General features: G+C 38.1%; 1 protein-coding gene across 1 annotated transcript; it reads right to left on the bottom strand.

The window, feature by feature from the left end:
• Positions 1-1145, bottom strand: LOC104423427 (NAC domain-containing protein 90). Its single transcript, XM_010035919.3, has 3 exons — positions 989-1145; positions 527-834; positions 1-258 (listed from the first exon to the last, which is right to left on the bottom strand). Exons 1-3 carry the CDS (start codon positions 1143-1145, stop codon positions 1-3), a joined length of 723 nt encoding a protein of 240 aa, XP_010034221.1.
• Positions 1146-15902: the final 14757 nt, after the last annotated feature.

Genomic DNA, 15902 nt, shown 5'->3' with positions numbered 1-15902 from the left:
TTAGAGCCAATCCAGTTGCTCCCAATCCCAAATTGGTTCTTCCAAACTTGCCGTCTCCCATTGATGGGAACTTCCTACATTGGCTGTTGGCGCCACAGATGACGATACATTTCCACATCCACTGCCTCCGCTGCTAGCAGCACCGTCGCCTCCCTGAAATGTTGTCTCTCTAGCCACCAGTTCTGGTGGCCGGCGATCAAATGCTCGAGAGCTCCCCGACACCACATACACTCGACATAATGTATATTCCCGTCTTAGCTGTAAGTACATTATTTCCAGATAATCAACACAGAGAAAAATGTTTGTTGTAGTTTCTGTGAAAGCCCGAGTAGGAACTAAACTAGAGACGGAAATTCAATAGTCCGCAACTGCACAACACCGATAAAAACATGGCAGAAAGCTATTACAAGAACGATTCAAAGATAAAATTAGATAAACTAGGTGTCATGCAAACCAAGTTATTCCATCGTTTCTATGTTTGAGAAAAGTTGAAATAAAGGTTCGAATTTCTTGATAACACGTTCACCTTAGGAATGGAAAGATTACTGCTCGTGGGATTGGGATTGGTCGCCGGGAGTTCAATGGCCCTGTACTCGTTCAATTTCCAGTGGCTTTTTCTTCCTCTGGGAGGTTTTCCCACATAGAAAACCATTGACTTTCTTACGCCGATCACCTTGTTGTCAGACGAGTAGACATAACAGGGAGACCCGGTGGCCTTCCAGTATCCAGTGGCCATGCTCCGACTGGGCCGCCCTCCTCTCGCCTCCCTCTCCTGCATGGGTGCAAAGAAGAACCACTGCTCTCTGTCTTCTTTACACATCTCTCCCGCAAGCTCTGCAGCACGAATTCACCAGATAAAATATGGGGAAAATAAAGTTTACTGGTAATCGCTACAATTTCGGAAATTTTCAAGAACCTAGTTTAGTGCATACTTCAAATAACGGAGGGGATGTGAAAGAATTGCATCAAGTAGTGGACTGTCTTTTACCGGGGAGATTCCACGGCTCAGTGTCGAAAATATCGAGGACTGGGATGACACGATGAAGCTTGTCCTGCTTAAGGCCGTGAAGCTGATTGTGCAAGTAGAAGGAGACGAGCTCCTCCTCAGTTGGGAAGAAGCGGAAGCCTTGAGGATACTCCTCCATATCTAGTTGTTTTGTCTACTAAGGATTCGAATTGGATCAGTAGTGAAATAATTCTATGTGGTAAACAAAAAGGGTGGGGTGAGATGTTTGATTTAGCAAGTGAATCATGGATATATAGGGATCTGCGCAGGAGGAGACTCTGTTGAGACGATCTAGGGTTTCTGAAGGAGAGAGAGAGCAAGAGGGAGGAGACCAAGACGAGTGAAGTGATGACGTGTCTTTTGCAAACTCTTGCACCGATGGCAAAATCAACGCGGTAACGTCAAGGACGATACACAAAGTTATACATATCTGATGATTTGATGTCCATAAGTGACGTGCTAAGTAATTTTGTTGTATCACAGGTGATCTTGAAACTAAATGCATTACATTATCCACTCAATTAATAAAAATATATCACGTTATTAGGGCATTGATTTTATAAGAGTCTTGTGATGAGTTCCCAAATATAGCACATAACACATGATAAAAGCAATATATTAAATACTGCAAATCTTTATTATTAATTCAGGTTTTTCTTTCGTAAAATTTATATCATTAATCATTCTTACAATTCATAGTCTAATTAGAGAAAGGCATTATTAGAAATGGAAACGCAAGCCAGCAAGAACTCTAATTTGTGTTCTCCACCGATGCAATTATTACATGCTTCTTAAAGATGCTCCTTCTTAGTTGTTTATATTTTTATAAATTTGCTTTAATTGAAAATTTATATTGATTTCATAGCTAATGCGATTTGAAAAAAAACTGATATATGTTTTGCTTTGCTGTGTCCAAAGTTGGGTTTAATACTGAAATTTGCCTGTTCTATTAACATTGTATTGAGAATTATCTAGCCAATTGTGGACAAGATAATTATTTCTCTTGGGAATTGCAACCCAACTTTGTTTTGGATTCCCAAAAAGAAGGATACCAAGTGTATTTCGCATTATGATGATTCTAACGATTACATCGTATTACAAAATCTTTTCTCAAATCGATGGGGAACATGATCTCAAGTTGGCATTCTTCTTAAAAATTAAGTAGCTCAATAGACATAGAAACGTCTCTTCATTTCTCTGATCAATTAATCGATTTCTCCCATTATATATAGAATCCTTGACCAATGTACATTGCAGCTCGTACTGTTTCTTTAATTCATGAACCCAGTTTTGGGCTGAGCAAGCAGATCGGTTAGACGTGTTCTGGATGGACCGAATGAGTCACCACACGCACTACCAATCCTACTCTGTCACATGGAGTTTTGCTTAAACGCGCCTATATTTTTTATTAGGTATTACAATACTACATCGAATCATCAAAAAGTTTTTCTCATACCATTTAAGCAAGCGGCAACCATCGCTGTCATCATAGCTATATCAAGTTGAATTCCATGCAATCTCAGCATATTTAATGATGAATAGTTCCTGAAATGTTTCAACCTTCTACCGCATTTACCGGTCATCTTCATCAATCACACGTTATAGCCGACTCGTGGAGGATTAATTATTGTTAGCAGAAAAGTGTAATTTACTCGAGGCATCGAGGCTGGTGCTAGTTTGCTCCAGTCAATAAGTTACGTAAAATTTAGTTAAGAAAGACATGTGTATTAGTCGATTCTCATTCTTCGACTAATTTAATTTCAAAGTGAATCAAATGAGAACTGAAAGTAGTAGAGGAATTAGGAGAATTCGACCTGAGACGATACGAGGAACCAGGTGAATTCTCAAGAGTGGTCTTTTGCCAATGTGAAAATGCTCTTGAGTGGGCCCACTCGTACAATATGCTCAAATCGAATGTGTTAAAATAATTTAAAACGTACGAAACCCATCAATTATCGAAGACCCAGGTTGGCTTAGTGGGGCGTGGCGTGCCCCGACTTTTGAAATCTGGATCAATCCCTACACAGCTTTTAAGGACGATATTTTCTCGCCGTTTTAGATGTGTTTGCCACATGTGGTTGGGGTTGAAATTTTGGCTGATTTTTTTTTTTTTTTTTGGTGCTAAATAAATTTTGGCTGATTCGCTAACTTAGATTTGGTTCCGACAAAAAGACAGGAACATCTTCATTTCAGACGTCATTGCATTCATTTGGGAAACTGTACATGGACATACTTTTGGAAGAATATGTTACCGAAAATCCATCCTTATATCATGTCTCTTGATGTTCATATTTCTTGATTCACTCCTTAGCCTAAGAAATACTCACTTATTAATTTCCCTTCAATTTTATCCTCCCACTGAGCCGAAGTATGCTAAAAATCGTTGTTAACTTGTTGGCGTGCTGCTAACATTGCCTACACAGTGAGAATATTTCTTATCACGGGGCTAAAAGCCTATCTTTACACCCGAGATCATGTGAGTCCGATAGGTTGGAAAGAACTCCTTGGGGCAGGAGCAAGGTTATTTACTAATTAAGCCCGGTATGATGGGGTAGGGCTCGAGTTTACCCTGTTTGACACCAGTATACTTGATGATAATCTCTAAAGGAGAAGTTTATTATTTCAATATGGCTAGGTTATATTATACCAAAAGGAAAACAAAAATTTCTGTGAAGACCCATGGTATGTTAAATACTATGAACAAAAGATACAAAACTATTGAAAAAGGAAAAATGAGGAAGGTAAGCACCTCTCCTAACTCTGTCAATTTGTGCGATCCTATGCTTTTGTTATCAACCATCAATTTAGTTTATTACATTTTTGACTCTGCACTATTGCATGTACTATTTTGTTTATGAGGACAGTTTGAATAATCAGACCATAGTTTATGCAAGAAAAGAATCACAATAGAAATTAATATAAAATAACGTAATACGAGTAAACTAATAGAGAACGATGCGAATTGTCATCAACAAATATACAAGATGAGTTAATTGTAATTCTTTCTAATTTTGGGGAGGGAAGAAAAAAGAGAATCCGAAAAGAGAATGATTGAAGCCAGTGACTTAGCCAATCCGATTTGGTGCAGCCACATTGGGTGATGATCCTAGTTTAGCCATAATGAGGGAGTGCCTAACCAATTAATCTCATTGTTCATCTGATACGGATCCCGATCAGCTTTTATGTTTAAATTTCGAAGCTCTACTCTTTTTTGCGTGGATTTCTCCAAACCGTCTAATACAATCATTCTCTTATAGGAAAATTTCTCGGCTTTTTCGCTTTGACTCCGCGTTCGCCATCCCTATTTTTCACGTCCTTTTCCGGATGAGAACATTGAAACCACGCTTTTTCTAAAGCGAAACTGCTTGAGGTGAAATGAGCCCTACCCTTCATAGACCCCAGGAGCACCCCAAAAGTCTCTGACATCAGTCACTTCAATGAATGACCCAGTTCGCTGTTCTCGCATTCATGGGTTTTGCCTTCAAAACCTCGGCTTAAGGCTCGATGTAACTCGTGTTCAAGACAACAGGGACTCACAATTTTGCATCGTTTTAGGCAGACTAGAAAGTTGTCAACGACATGTGATCAGGAAGCTTCACATGTGAACAGCTAATGGAGGGGGGGCTTTAGCCGCATGTATAGACTCGCCCATTTCAAATGCTTTTGTATCCCTGCAATATTTTGGAGATCGCCCACTTGAGATGAAAGTATAAACCAAACCAGAGAGACAAATGTTGCAGGCCAATGCACAAAATACGTCAGGTGAAGCCGCTTGCTTCACATTCGCTGACATACGATGTTATTGTTGAATAAGGAGAATTTCAACGCGTCAATATCAATCTATGATTTGTTCGATCTACAAAAAAAATATTGTAACGTGTTGGAAGAAACAGCTTAGATTCACACAGCCAGCAACATTGCCACTAATCCAATCCAAAAGGGTGGTTTTGAAGTCTCCACTGGCAAAGTGAACACGTCCCACGAGGAAGAACCCAGCTTCCTAGAACACACATCAAGAGAGTCCAGCTGCACTCATGAATAGGCGATCAACGTGTACGCGATAAATGGAATATCATGCCTTGCACCTCTCGCACTCCAATGCCCATTCACCCTGTCTTAACTAGTTATTTTCAATTTCATTCCGTTACAAACATGGTACTAGTTGATTGCCCAGTAACAAACAACAGCCATCGAATCACAGAACTATTCATAATTAACAACTGAATCCAACCAGTTCAGAGATGAACGTGAGATTTGTGTGTGCTAGAGAGAGAGAGAGAGAGAGAGAGAGAGAGAGAGAGAGAGAGAGATCAACATGAAAATGTACCTGTAAAGGATATCAAACATCCAATCCACTGAAAAATGCAATGGAATTATGAATATGGTCCAGCTACCTTTATAGTCGTGGTCCTGGAGCATCACTAGGCATTGACAAACTTGACATATAATCTGCATAATTGGGCGGATCATAGATGGGAGATTTGAAAGGAGCCTCCAAAAGAGTTGCTGTCCACTAATATACTAAATGATAGTAACAAGTAAGCTCTGACGTGATATGAGCGGCAAACCACCTGAATTCAAGCATTAGGTTACTAGTTATACGTCACTCGACAAACTTACCCACAAAAGCAACTTTAACATTTAGCTGTGTCACAAAATGACCTTTCCTCAGAAGTGCTTCAGCTATGAAATATTTTTACACGATAGTATCGGCAGTAACATATCCAAAAGGTGGGAAAAAAGGCAACGCAAAAGTCTAAAACAGGGCTACTGGCTGATCTGCTGTTGCTTTGAGTAAACAATCCTCTGCTTAGCCATGATGATGTCCATTTTCCTCGCAAGTGCTTCAGGCACGAAATATTTTTACACGATAGTATCGGCAGCAACATATCCAAGAGGAGGGAAAAAATGCAAAGGAAAAGTCTTAGACAGGGTGACTCGCTAATGTGCTCTTGCGTTGAGTAAACAATCTTCCGCTTTGCCATGATGATGTTCATTTTCCTCAGAAGTGCTTCAGCTATGAAAATATTTATGCAAGATAGTGTCGGTAGTAACATATCCAAGAGGGAAAAAAGGCAAAGCAAAAGTCTTAGGTAGGGGCTACTCGCCAATGTGCTCTTGCTTTGGGTAAAACAATCTTCCGCTTGGCCATGATGAAGTTCATTTTTACTACTCAAGCACCACCTGAAATTAAAGTCGCCTCCCACTCCTTGTTGGGCTTCCATCAACTATTGGAAGGATGGTCCTCCACAAGCACCCCTTTCCACTTTAACAAAGAAAAAGAGAGTTCATGAACACCCCGAAGATAATCGTCCACTGGAGAAAGGACATCACGCATTGTTGATATTTTAGGGCCTAGTAACAGGGTAAAAACCCAATCAAGCGTTCTTTCTTTCATCACACATTGAAGTTGTTGCCATTCTATATCCGAAATTATAGTCAGTAGCAAGACCTGATTGCTTACATGGTATCATTGTTACACACTTATCTATTGTGCCTCGGACGAAAATGATTATGCACTTCATTCCATCTCAAGTAAGAAAAGTGAAATTAACTCTATGCTAGCTTCATAAATCAAAAAGTAATCAAAAGGACAAGCTACCACATAACAAAAGCCAAATAAGAATAATAACACCTTTGCCAAAAAACAAAAAAGAAGACAAAAAACAAAAAAACAAAAACAAAAACAGAAGAAAATTTTTTCAACATTCTATTGCAACAAGAGATTGATTAGAAAAGAAAATAGAGCTTTGAGCAATTTCATTATGTGAGGTCAACCGTTAATCAAATACACAAAACCTAATTGTTGCGACCTACCCCTCGAGGGAGGGAATAGGTCTAGGGGTATTGCCTAAAGGACGAGCCTACGACCCATGATCTGGTAGAGAAGAAGGACTCAAGGTGGTTTAGTCGAGTAATTAGTAACCCTTACTTCTGATCCTTAGAGTCGGTTAGAAACCAAGTGAGATATGAGAGTATAACTCACTTCCTATGCAATCAGAGAATCTAGAGTCGGTGACTTGATTACATTAATTAATCAATTAGTACGCTTTCGATACCTAATATTTTTATTTTATTTATTTTATTTTCTTGAAAGGACAGAAAAAACACTTCAAGATGACAATGGAAGGAAGATGTGTATGAAAACTGATGTAAATTATTTCGCTTGTTCTTGAAATTCGGAGAAAAAGGGCTCATGCTCTTAGATTGTTCTCTTAATGGCTTTCTTTACGGTCAAGAGCATGTCACAACACAATTCTAATGACACATATTTTCATCTTAGCTTGGTAAGTGTCGTAATAAATAACTGCTTAAAAAATTTTAGGCTAAAAAATTATATTTTCTTTCGGGTGATTTTAGAGCTACCAATTTCTAAGAAACCCTCCCTCAAAAAATTTGTAAAATTACTGATCTCTAACAACCACATCGTGAAGTGTATAGTTAGGTTTTTGCTGACGTCAATATTATGTAATTCCAAATAGTATCTAAACTTTTCTTAGGAATTCAAATTGGCTACATCTAAGTCCATTGTTCTTGAGATTTTTAAAAGATATTTCTCTTTATGAGATTAGTCATATTGACCAAATATCAGTGCATATCGTGTTTGACACTAGAAAAAAGAGTTCCCTCTAATAAAGAACGGAAAAACAGAACCCCTTTTGAACGGAAAGTGTACGTAGAATTGTAGCAATATCTTTAAGTTTGTTCAACATTATTTAATCGCGAATATAGGACAAAGACACTAAAGTGAATGGATCAATTGACGCCTTATTGATTTGGTTTCTCTCATTAAAAACGAGTAACTCAAGAGATGAAAATCATACTACCCCGATGTTTGCAAGATAGAATCCAGATAATCTTTTAGGATTCTCATTCTTTGACTAATTTAATTTCAAAGTGAACCAAATGAGAACTGAAAGTACTAGAGAATTTACCCAAAAAAAAAAAAAAAAAAAACTAGAGAAAATTAGGAGAAGTCGAGGACGTGAACCTGACATAGTGTATGACCTAAAAAAAAACTGAGATGGTGTGGGGAATTAGGTGAATTCTCAAGAGTGGACTTCTCCCAGTGTGAAAAATGCTCTTCAGTAGGGTCACTAGAATAGGAAGCTCAAATCGAGAGTGGTAAAAGGAACTTAAACGTACAAAACCCATCAATTATGGAAGACTCTAATTTGGTTTAGTGGGCGTGGCGTGCCACGTCTTTAGAAATCTGAATCATCCCTACACAGCTTTTGAGAATGATGTTTTCTTGACTTTTTAGATGTGTTTGCCACTTGCAGTTGGGCTTGAATCTTGGCTGTTTAACTTAGATTTGATTCCGATAAAAGAGAGGAATATCCTCATTTCAGATCATTGCATTCATTTGAGAAACTGCTCATGGACATGCTTTAAGAGGTCATCTCTAGATCACGTCTCTTGATGTTCACATTTGTTGATTCATTCCTTAGCCTAAGAAATGCCCACGTTTTAATTTCCCTTAAATTTTATGCCTCTGCTGAACCAAAGTATGCTAAAAATAGTTGTTAACTTGTTGCCGTGTTGTTAACAATGCCTACACAGGAAGAATTGGTCTTATCATGGGCCTAAAACCCTATGTACCCACCCAAGATCACTCAAGTCAAATAGGTCGGAAGAGTTCCTTTGGGTAGGAAAAAGCTTATTTATTTATTAAGCCCAGTATGATGGGGTAGGGCTCGAGTTTACTCAATTCGACTCCAGTAAGCTCGAAGACCATATCTAAAAGAGAAGTTTATTATTTCAATATGGCTAGAATATATTATACCCAAAGAAAAAACAAGAATTCAGGAAAAATCCTATGGTATGTTAAAAAACTATGAACAAAAAATACAAAATTATTGAAAAGGGAAAACTGGGGAAGGTGAGCACCTCTCCTAACTCTCTCAATTTGTGCAATCCTATGCTTTCGTTATCAACCATCAATTAATTTGTCATATTGTTGACTCTATATTATTGCATGTACACACACACACACACACACATATATATATGTAAAAAAAGAATCGCATTAGAAATTACTATAAAATAATGTAAGATGAGTAACTAATATAAAAAAAGATGCGAACTGTCATCAATAAAAATACAAGATGAGTAAATTGTAGTTCTCTCTAATTTTGGAGAGGGAAAGAAAAAAGAGAGAATCCGTAAAGAGAATGATCGAAGCTGGTGGCTTAGCCAATTCAATTTGGTGCAGCCACCTTAGGTTTGAAACTCTACTGGATTTCTCCAAACCGTCATGGAACCATTCATCGGGCTTCAATTTATCAGGCCGAAAGGATGTGGGCTGTCTCTCCGCAAACCCTTTTCTTGATTTTTGTCATGTTTTTCCTTGCATTGGGGTGTCTTGGGGGTACAGGACACAGAAGTGGGTCCCTGATACGACGGAAAATTTCTCGGCTTTCCACTTCCACTCCGTGTCCACCATCCCTTATTCGCCACGTCCTTTCACAGATGAGAACGGTGAAACTCCCTTTTTCTAAAGCGAAACTGCTTGAAGACAAATGATAGTCCTTCATGGACCCACGAGCACCCTAAAAAGTCTCAGACATTAATCACTTCAACGAATGGCCATCTTCGCTGGTCTCGCCTTCATGATTTTGACTTCAAAACGTCGGCTCATGGTTTGACGGCTCATGGTTTGACGTAATTCGTGTTCAGAACAACAGGGATTCGCAGTTTTGCATCGTTTTAGGCAGACGAAATGGCTTAAACGACACGTGCATCAGGAAGCTCCACATGCGAACAGCTAATGGAGGGAGGCTTTAGCGGCGGACAAAGACTCGCCCATTTCAAATGCTCTTGTATCCCAGCAATAATTTAAAGTTCACCCGCGTGCAATATAAAACAAACTAGAGAGACAAAAGCTAGGGGCCAACGCACAAAATACGTCTGGTGAAGTCGCTTGCCTCACATTCGTCAACATACCACGTTGCGGTTGAATAAGGAGAATTTCAACACGTCAATATCAACCAATCAATCGTTCAATCTACCAAAAAAATAATAATTTATTGTAATGTGTTGGAAGAAAGAGCGTAGATTCACACAGCCAGCAACATTACTACTAGTCCAACCCCAAAATGTGGTTTTGAAGTCTCCACGTGCAAATTGAACACATCCCAAGGGAAACAACCCAACTTCCTAGAACATACACCAAGAGAGTCCGACTGCAACCATGAGTAGGTAGTCAATGTGTATGTGACTAATAAATAGAACATCATGCCTCACCCTCTCGCACTCCACCGCCCATCCACCCTAACTAGTTACTTTTGTTAGAAGAGCGCAGCAAAAACCCGATCCCCTTTACCTTGGAGATTACTAAGAGGCAATCCAAATCTAAACCTATCAACATAATCAATTAGACTTACATTCAATTAAAAACTTAAGCTAATGGATTATTGGCAAAAATATAATATATTAATTGCTCAACATCATACCAATTCTTTGACATGGGACTTCTTTATAATAGTTCAAGTCCGTTAACATATCTAATTGGACTTACTTTCGCTCAAAAGTTTAAGTCAATAAGTTATAGGTTAACTATAATATATTCATTACTCAACATCATACCAATTCTTTGATGAGGGACTTCTCTTTAACACAACTCACACCTTACAATCATTCTCTCATGTGTGAGCTCCAGTGTTGAGTATGCGCCCCCTCCCCCTCCCTCCCTCCCTCCCTCCCTTTAATGTAGCTATTTTTTTTTTTTTTTTTTTTTTTTTGCATCATTTTATCTCAACTTGAATTTCCAAGTCACTTTAATGTGACCAACTATCCATGGTCTCTTCTTGCGAGACTCACATTACCAGACCAACTGTCCATGGTCTATTCTCGCCAAACTAATTGTCTTCTTGCTAAACTCGTATTACTAGATCAACTGTCCATGATCTCTTCTTGCAAGACTAATTGTGATGACAATTTTTCCTCAAAATAAGCATCGATCATGAGATTTCTTTCTTGAGATATTCATCAAACATCGGAACAAATTGGAGGGCCACCAATCTACCATCAACTCTAATACTATTTGTTGGGATTACATAATAGAAGCCTGATAACTTCAATGAGGGAGATTACCAAGAGGGAGCCCAAAACAAGAGCTCATCAATATATCTAATTAGACCTACCTTCACTCGGAAACTTAAGCTAATGAATTATGGGTCATTTATGATATATCAACCGCTCAACACTGTACTAATTTTTCGATATGGAGCTTCTCTCTAGCACAACTCTCACATGCATTAGTAAAAAAACCAATCAAGCATTCTTGCTTTCATTACACATTGCATTTATTGCCCATCTATATCCAAAATTATAGTTAGTTTGATACCCGATTGCTTAAGTGATATCATTGCTATACACTTATCTATTGTGCCTCGGGTGAAAATGATTTTGCACTTCATTCCACCCCATGCAAGAAAAGTGAAATTAACTCTATGCTAGCATCACGAATCAGAAAGTAATCAAAAGGACAAGCTACCACATAACATAAGTCAAACAAGAATATTAACACAAAAAAAAAAAAAAACCAAAGAAAAAATCTCTTCAATATTCTATTGCAACAAGAGATTGATTAGAGAAGTAGAAAAAAGTCTGAGCAACCTCACTCTATGAGATTAGATGTCAATCAAACAAATAGAACCTAGTTTGCTATTTATATGAGAAAGCACTAGCTGCATAAAATTTTAGAAGCCTAAGGAGAAGATGCTAATTTGGTACTCATGTCATGCTTGAGGAGGGTTTGCGAAAATCACACAAATATTACGTGAACTTTAATAGAATGTACAATATCATTCTAATATTTTTAATTAGTTCAATGTGACCCTAAACTATTAGTATGTGTTCAACTTTATCCCTAGACTAAATGAAAAAGTTCAATGTTGTCCTTCCATTAGTTCAAATTAATGGTATTAGCTAATGTGTTTTCCAATTTGTTAAGTTTGAATGGCGGGAAAAAAGTTTCACATGCATTAGTCAAGTGAGATATTCACCTCATATCATGATATGATAATTTATGTCATCAAGTAACGAATGACATGTTAATGCCTTGACTTTTTTCTTTTTAAAATTAAATAAATAAAAATGGACACGCCGACTCATCATTTTTAGAAATTCAAATCGGCATATATTAATTTACGTCATAAAAAACTGTTTGGCTTATCAATAATTGAAGGACCACATTAAATAAATGAAAAGTTTATGGACCACATTATATATTAAAGCAAAGTTCATGGGTCATTTGTGTCATTATTTTGAAAGAGTTTGCCTCCTTTAGAACCTTTTACTAGGCCATCCACTCAAATCTAGTAATAGTCTACTCATCAAAGTGACATTAACATAAAGTGAAATCTGCCATATAGTTAGTAACCTTCCATGAACATCTAAGTTGCCGCCTCTAAAAGAGCAACACAAAGTGACATTAACTGGTCACTTGAACAAACCATTCCACCTGGAAGGCCACTCTACTTCCAGTCCCAATCTTCAAACTCTCGTGATTCATCAAATTATTATACAATTCACATTGTTAGTACGGACTCTCTAATAAGGAACTTATATAATTACTAAGGGGTGTGTTTATTTGAGTGAAAGAATTTTCGATGAATTAATTTTTTGAACTTTTATGCATTTAGCTTATTGAAAATGGCCAATCAATGAAAAACCATAAATAGTCAAAGAAGATATGCATGCTTAAAATTAAGAAAATGAACTCTGTAACCTTAAAAAGGGGAAAACATATTATTGAAGAGTATTTTCTAAAAAGTATTTTCCTTTATTATGAAATTTTCATAATCAAACATATGGGTATATTTGTTTGAGTGAAATTTTTTTTCACAGATTAGTTTTCTAGACTTTCACAAATTTGATTTACTAAAAATGATCAATCAAAGAAAATTAATTTACGATTAAAGAAAATATGCACGTTTAAAGTTAGGAATGAATTACTTAACCTAAAAAGGGGAAAATATTTTGTTGGAAAATGATTTCTTGAAAAACATTTTCTTTTATCATGAAGTTTTTCACAAAATAGATACTTCGCAAGGCTTCATTTATTTCATGGAAAATATGATATTTCTATAAAAAAAAAAAAAAAATTTCCAGGAAGTCTCGCAACCTACCCCTCTTGAGAGAGGGAAATAGTTTTAGAGATACTTACTTATAAAGTGTGGGTTATCCCAAATCCATACCTTGTAGAACATTGGTTTTCCTAATCTATGTGTTCACAAGGAGTTGCCACTAACCATTGTTAAGGGTTTGCTAGAAATCCTAATCAAGTCACAAGAGTGTCATCTTGATACATGTGCAATAAGAGGTTTCGGAATCGGGGACTTGATTACCCTAACTATTTAATTAGAGCTCTTTCGGTACCTAAGCTTGATTATTTGCCAATCAAAGTGTCAAGGTAGCCTCTTGAAGATTTTAAGGTCCATCCTAACTATTCTTAGAAAATAACAATTGATATATTGAAATTGTGCAATCAAGTAGCAACTTTGCAGCGTCTCTTAGAAAAAAAGAAGGGCATCCAAATTGAAACCCTATATGTTTATTCAATTGGGTTTCAATCTTTTAACGATTTTTTCACTTTTTAAGAGAAAACTACTCGAAATGCTATATTATTAGATTTTTCCAAAGATTTCTGATTTTTCCATTTTTTTTTTTAACTTTCTGAATTTTTCATGAATTTTTTTAAAAATTTCCGAATTTTTATATTGTTATTTCATTTTTCTTTTTAAATTTCGTTCCTCCTGCACGTCGTCTTCTTCTTTGCATCAACTCTCGGGCAACGTCCTTTACCGAAGCCTCCCACCGATAAACTACACACTAGAATTTCACCGCATGGTCCCATGACAGAACTCTAAACAAATTGACGACAACACCCAACGTCGTCGCCGACCGTCACCAAGCCATATTTGCCGGCCACTACTCTTGGCTAATGCCGAACTCTTTCTGGCGACATTAAGCTCACTAGAGATATATACATATAAAAAATAAAAATAAAAACAAATGTCTTAGAAACAAAGCTGACATATATATGCATGCCAAGACAAAAAAAAAAAGGACTGACTATAGCGGCCTCTAACTGCGGGCTCCTCCGGCGCGGTATGGATTTACCGGCGGAGGAGTGCACACACAAGGGCCAGCTCAAACGATGCGAGATATGCCACCAAAAATCAAAGAAATTACCGATGTCAATGTCGGACCAACAATATTAAAACAATCAGGTAGATAACGAAGATCTAATCTTTGGTTTTAGGGATTCGACTTGGGTTCATTATTGAAACTTGTTATCGAACGATTGACGTGCGCTAACGAACCAGAACAGCAGCAATTCAACGGGGAACCGACGGGACTGGAGCTTAAAATAGGGTACGTACGGAGGAAGAGGGAGCTTACCGAGTCTGTTCTTCGAAGGTTCAGTACCGTCTCTCCGCTAGGCCGAGCTCCCCTCTCTCCTCTTGAGCTTCTCCTTTTTTCAAACGAGAGAGTCCCCTCGCTTTTAAGGGCAATCGGCAAGCGTGCACGGCTTCTGCCATCGCCAGTTTGCCAGCCGGCCTGACCCCGACCCATGGATTACGCCCCCACCTGCCCTCCTCGCGATCCATTGCCCCCTCTGGTTTGTACCTTGCCTTTTTGTAGAAGCGTGAATGAGGCTTGAAGGGGAAGAAGAGCAGCACGCGGGCTGGGCCTGGGAGAAAGGATGATGGGGGCGGCCCGCGCGGAGGACAAGAAAAGAGAAGGAAGGGAGTAGGCCCGGCCTGGAAGACACCGTCTCCCCTTTTTTTCTTTTTTATAACAATTAAATTTTTTAATTCTTTTAATTAACTTCTTTTTATGTTTCTTTTTATATTTTCTATAAATTCTATTAATGCAAATGCTCCTAATGTTTATATGCTGTGTAATTTTAATGATTTTTTTAGGGACTAAAATTAATCTCTAATACCCACCAGTGGATAGCTGGGTTGATTCGGCTTTGGACACTACATTATAGAGATTTCAAGATCGAAACTCCGCAGCTGCTAACATGTCTTAAGTGGGGGGTTATGGTGGTAGGATCCTATGCTAACTTCCTTCCAAGTATTGACGCTTGGTTTGAGGTGTACCGCGTACTCTATGAGCCGTGGGTTGCCGGCGTAAGCTAGTCGGATCTTGGCATAATAATAATAATAATAATAATAATAATCTCTAATAATTAAACCCTAAATAGAGGGCCAAATTTAAGTGTTAACAAGATATCATTTTAAAAAAATGATAATATTTTTGGATATTTGATTAAACCTTAAAATGAACTGAAAACATTTTCCTTCGTTTAACTAGGAAATTTGCTTTTATTTTTTTAAAGAGACATGCACCAATGGTGCGGTATAAAGAGTACAAATGCTATATCATTGTATTATTTTCCGAGTGCTGACGACGACGGCCTCAGCGTTGGGATCTAGGCCGCGACCTCAGACAGAGAAAGGAAAAGACAAAGGAAAGGGCTGGCTCTTTCTCTGGATCCCTGACTCTCTCTCTCTCCCTCTCCCTCTCCCTCCCCCTCTCTCCCTTAGAAAAGGACATAATTTCACGAAAAACGAAACAAGGGTCTAGAGTGAAGAAAGTGGTCTGGTTCTTCTTCTTCTTCTTCTTCTCTTCTCTCCAAATCCTTGCCGTGCCCTGTCTGGGGTGAAGCGTGAGCCGAAAGTCGGTGTCTTCAATTGAGCCGAGTCCGATTGAGCCGTTTTTTGTTCATTTCGAGCATCCACTGAGTGATTCTCTCGAGTCTGATTATGATATGTTCGGGTCTCGAAATGGCTCATACCTCTTCCTCAGTCCACGTTCACAACCTGTTTGACAAATGCCTATAAAAACCGGCGCGAGTGAGCTTCCTCTTGTTGTCTAA

This window comes from Eucalyptus grandis, chromosome 10 (assembly GCF_016545825.1).
Source record: "Eucalyptus grandis isolate ANBG69807.140 chromosome 10, ASM1654582v1, whole genome shotgun sequence".
Lineage (NCBI taxonomy): Eukaryota > Viridiplantae > Streptophyta > Magnoliopsida > Myrtales > Myrtaceae > Eucalyptus > Eucalyptus grandis.
The sequence above is the reverse complement of the archived record's forward strand: the minus strand, read 5'-3'. Positions and strand labels throughout refer to the sequence as shown.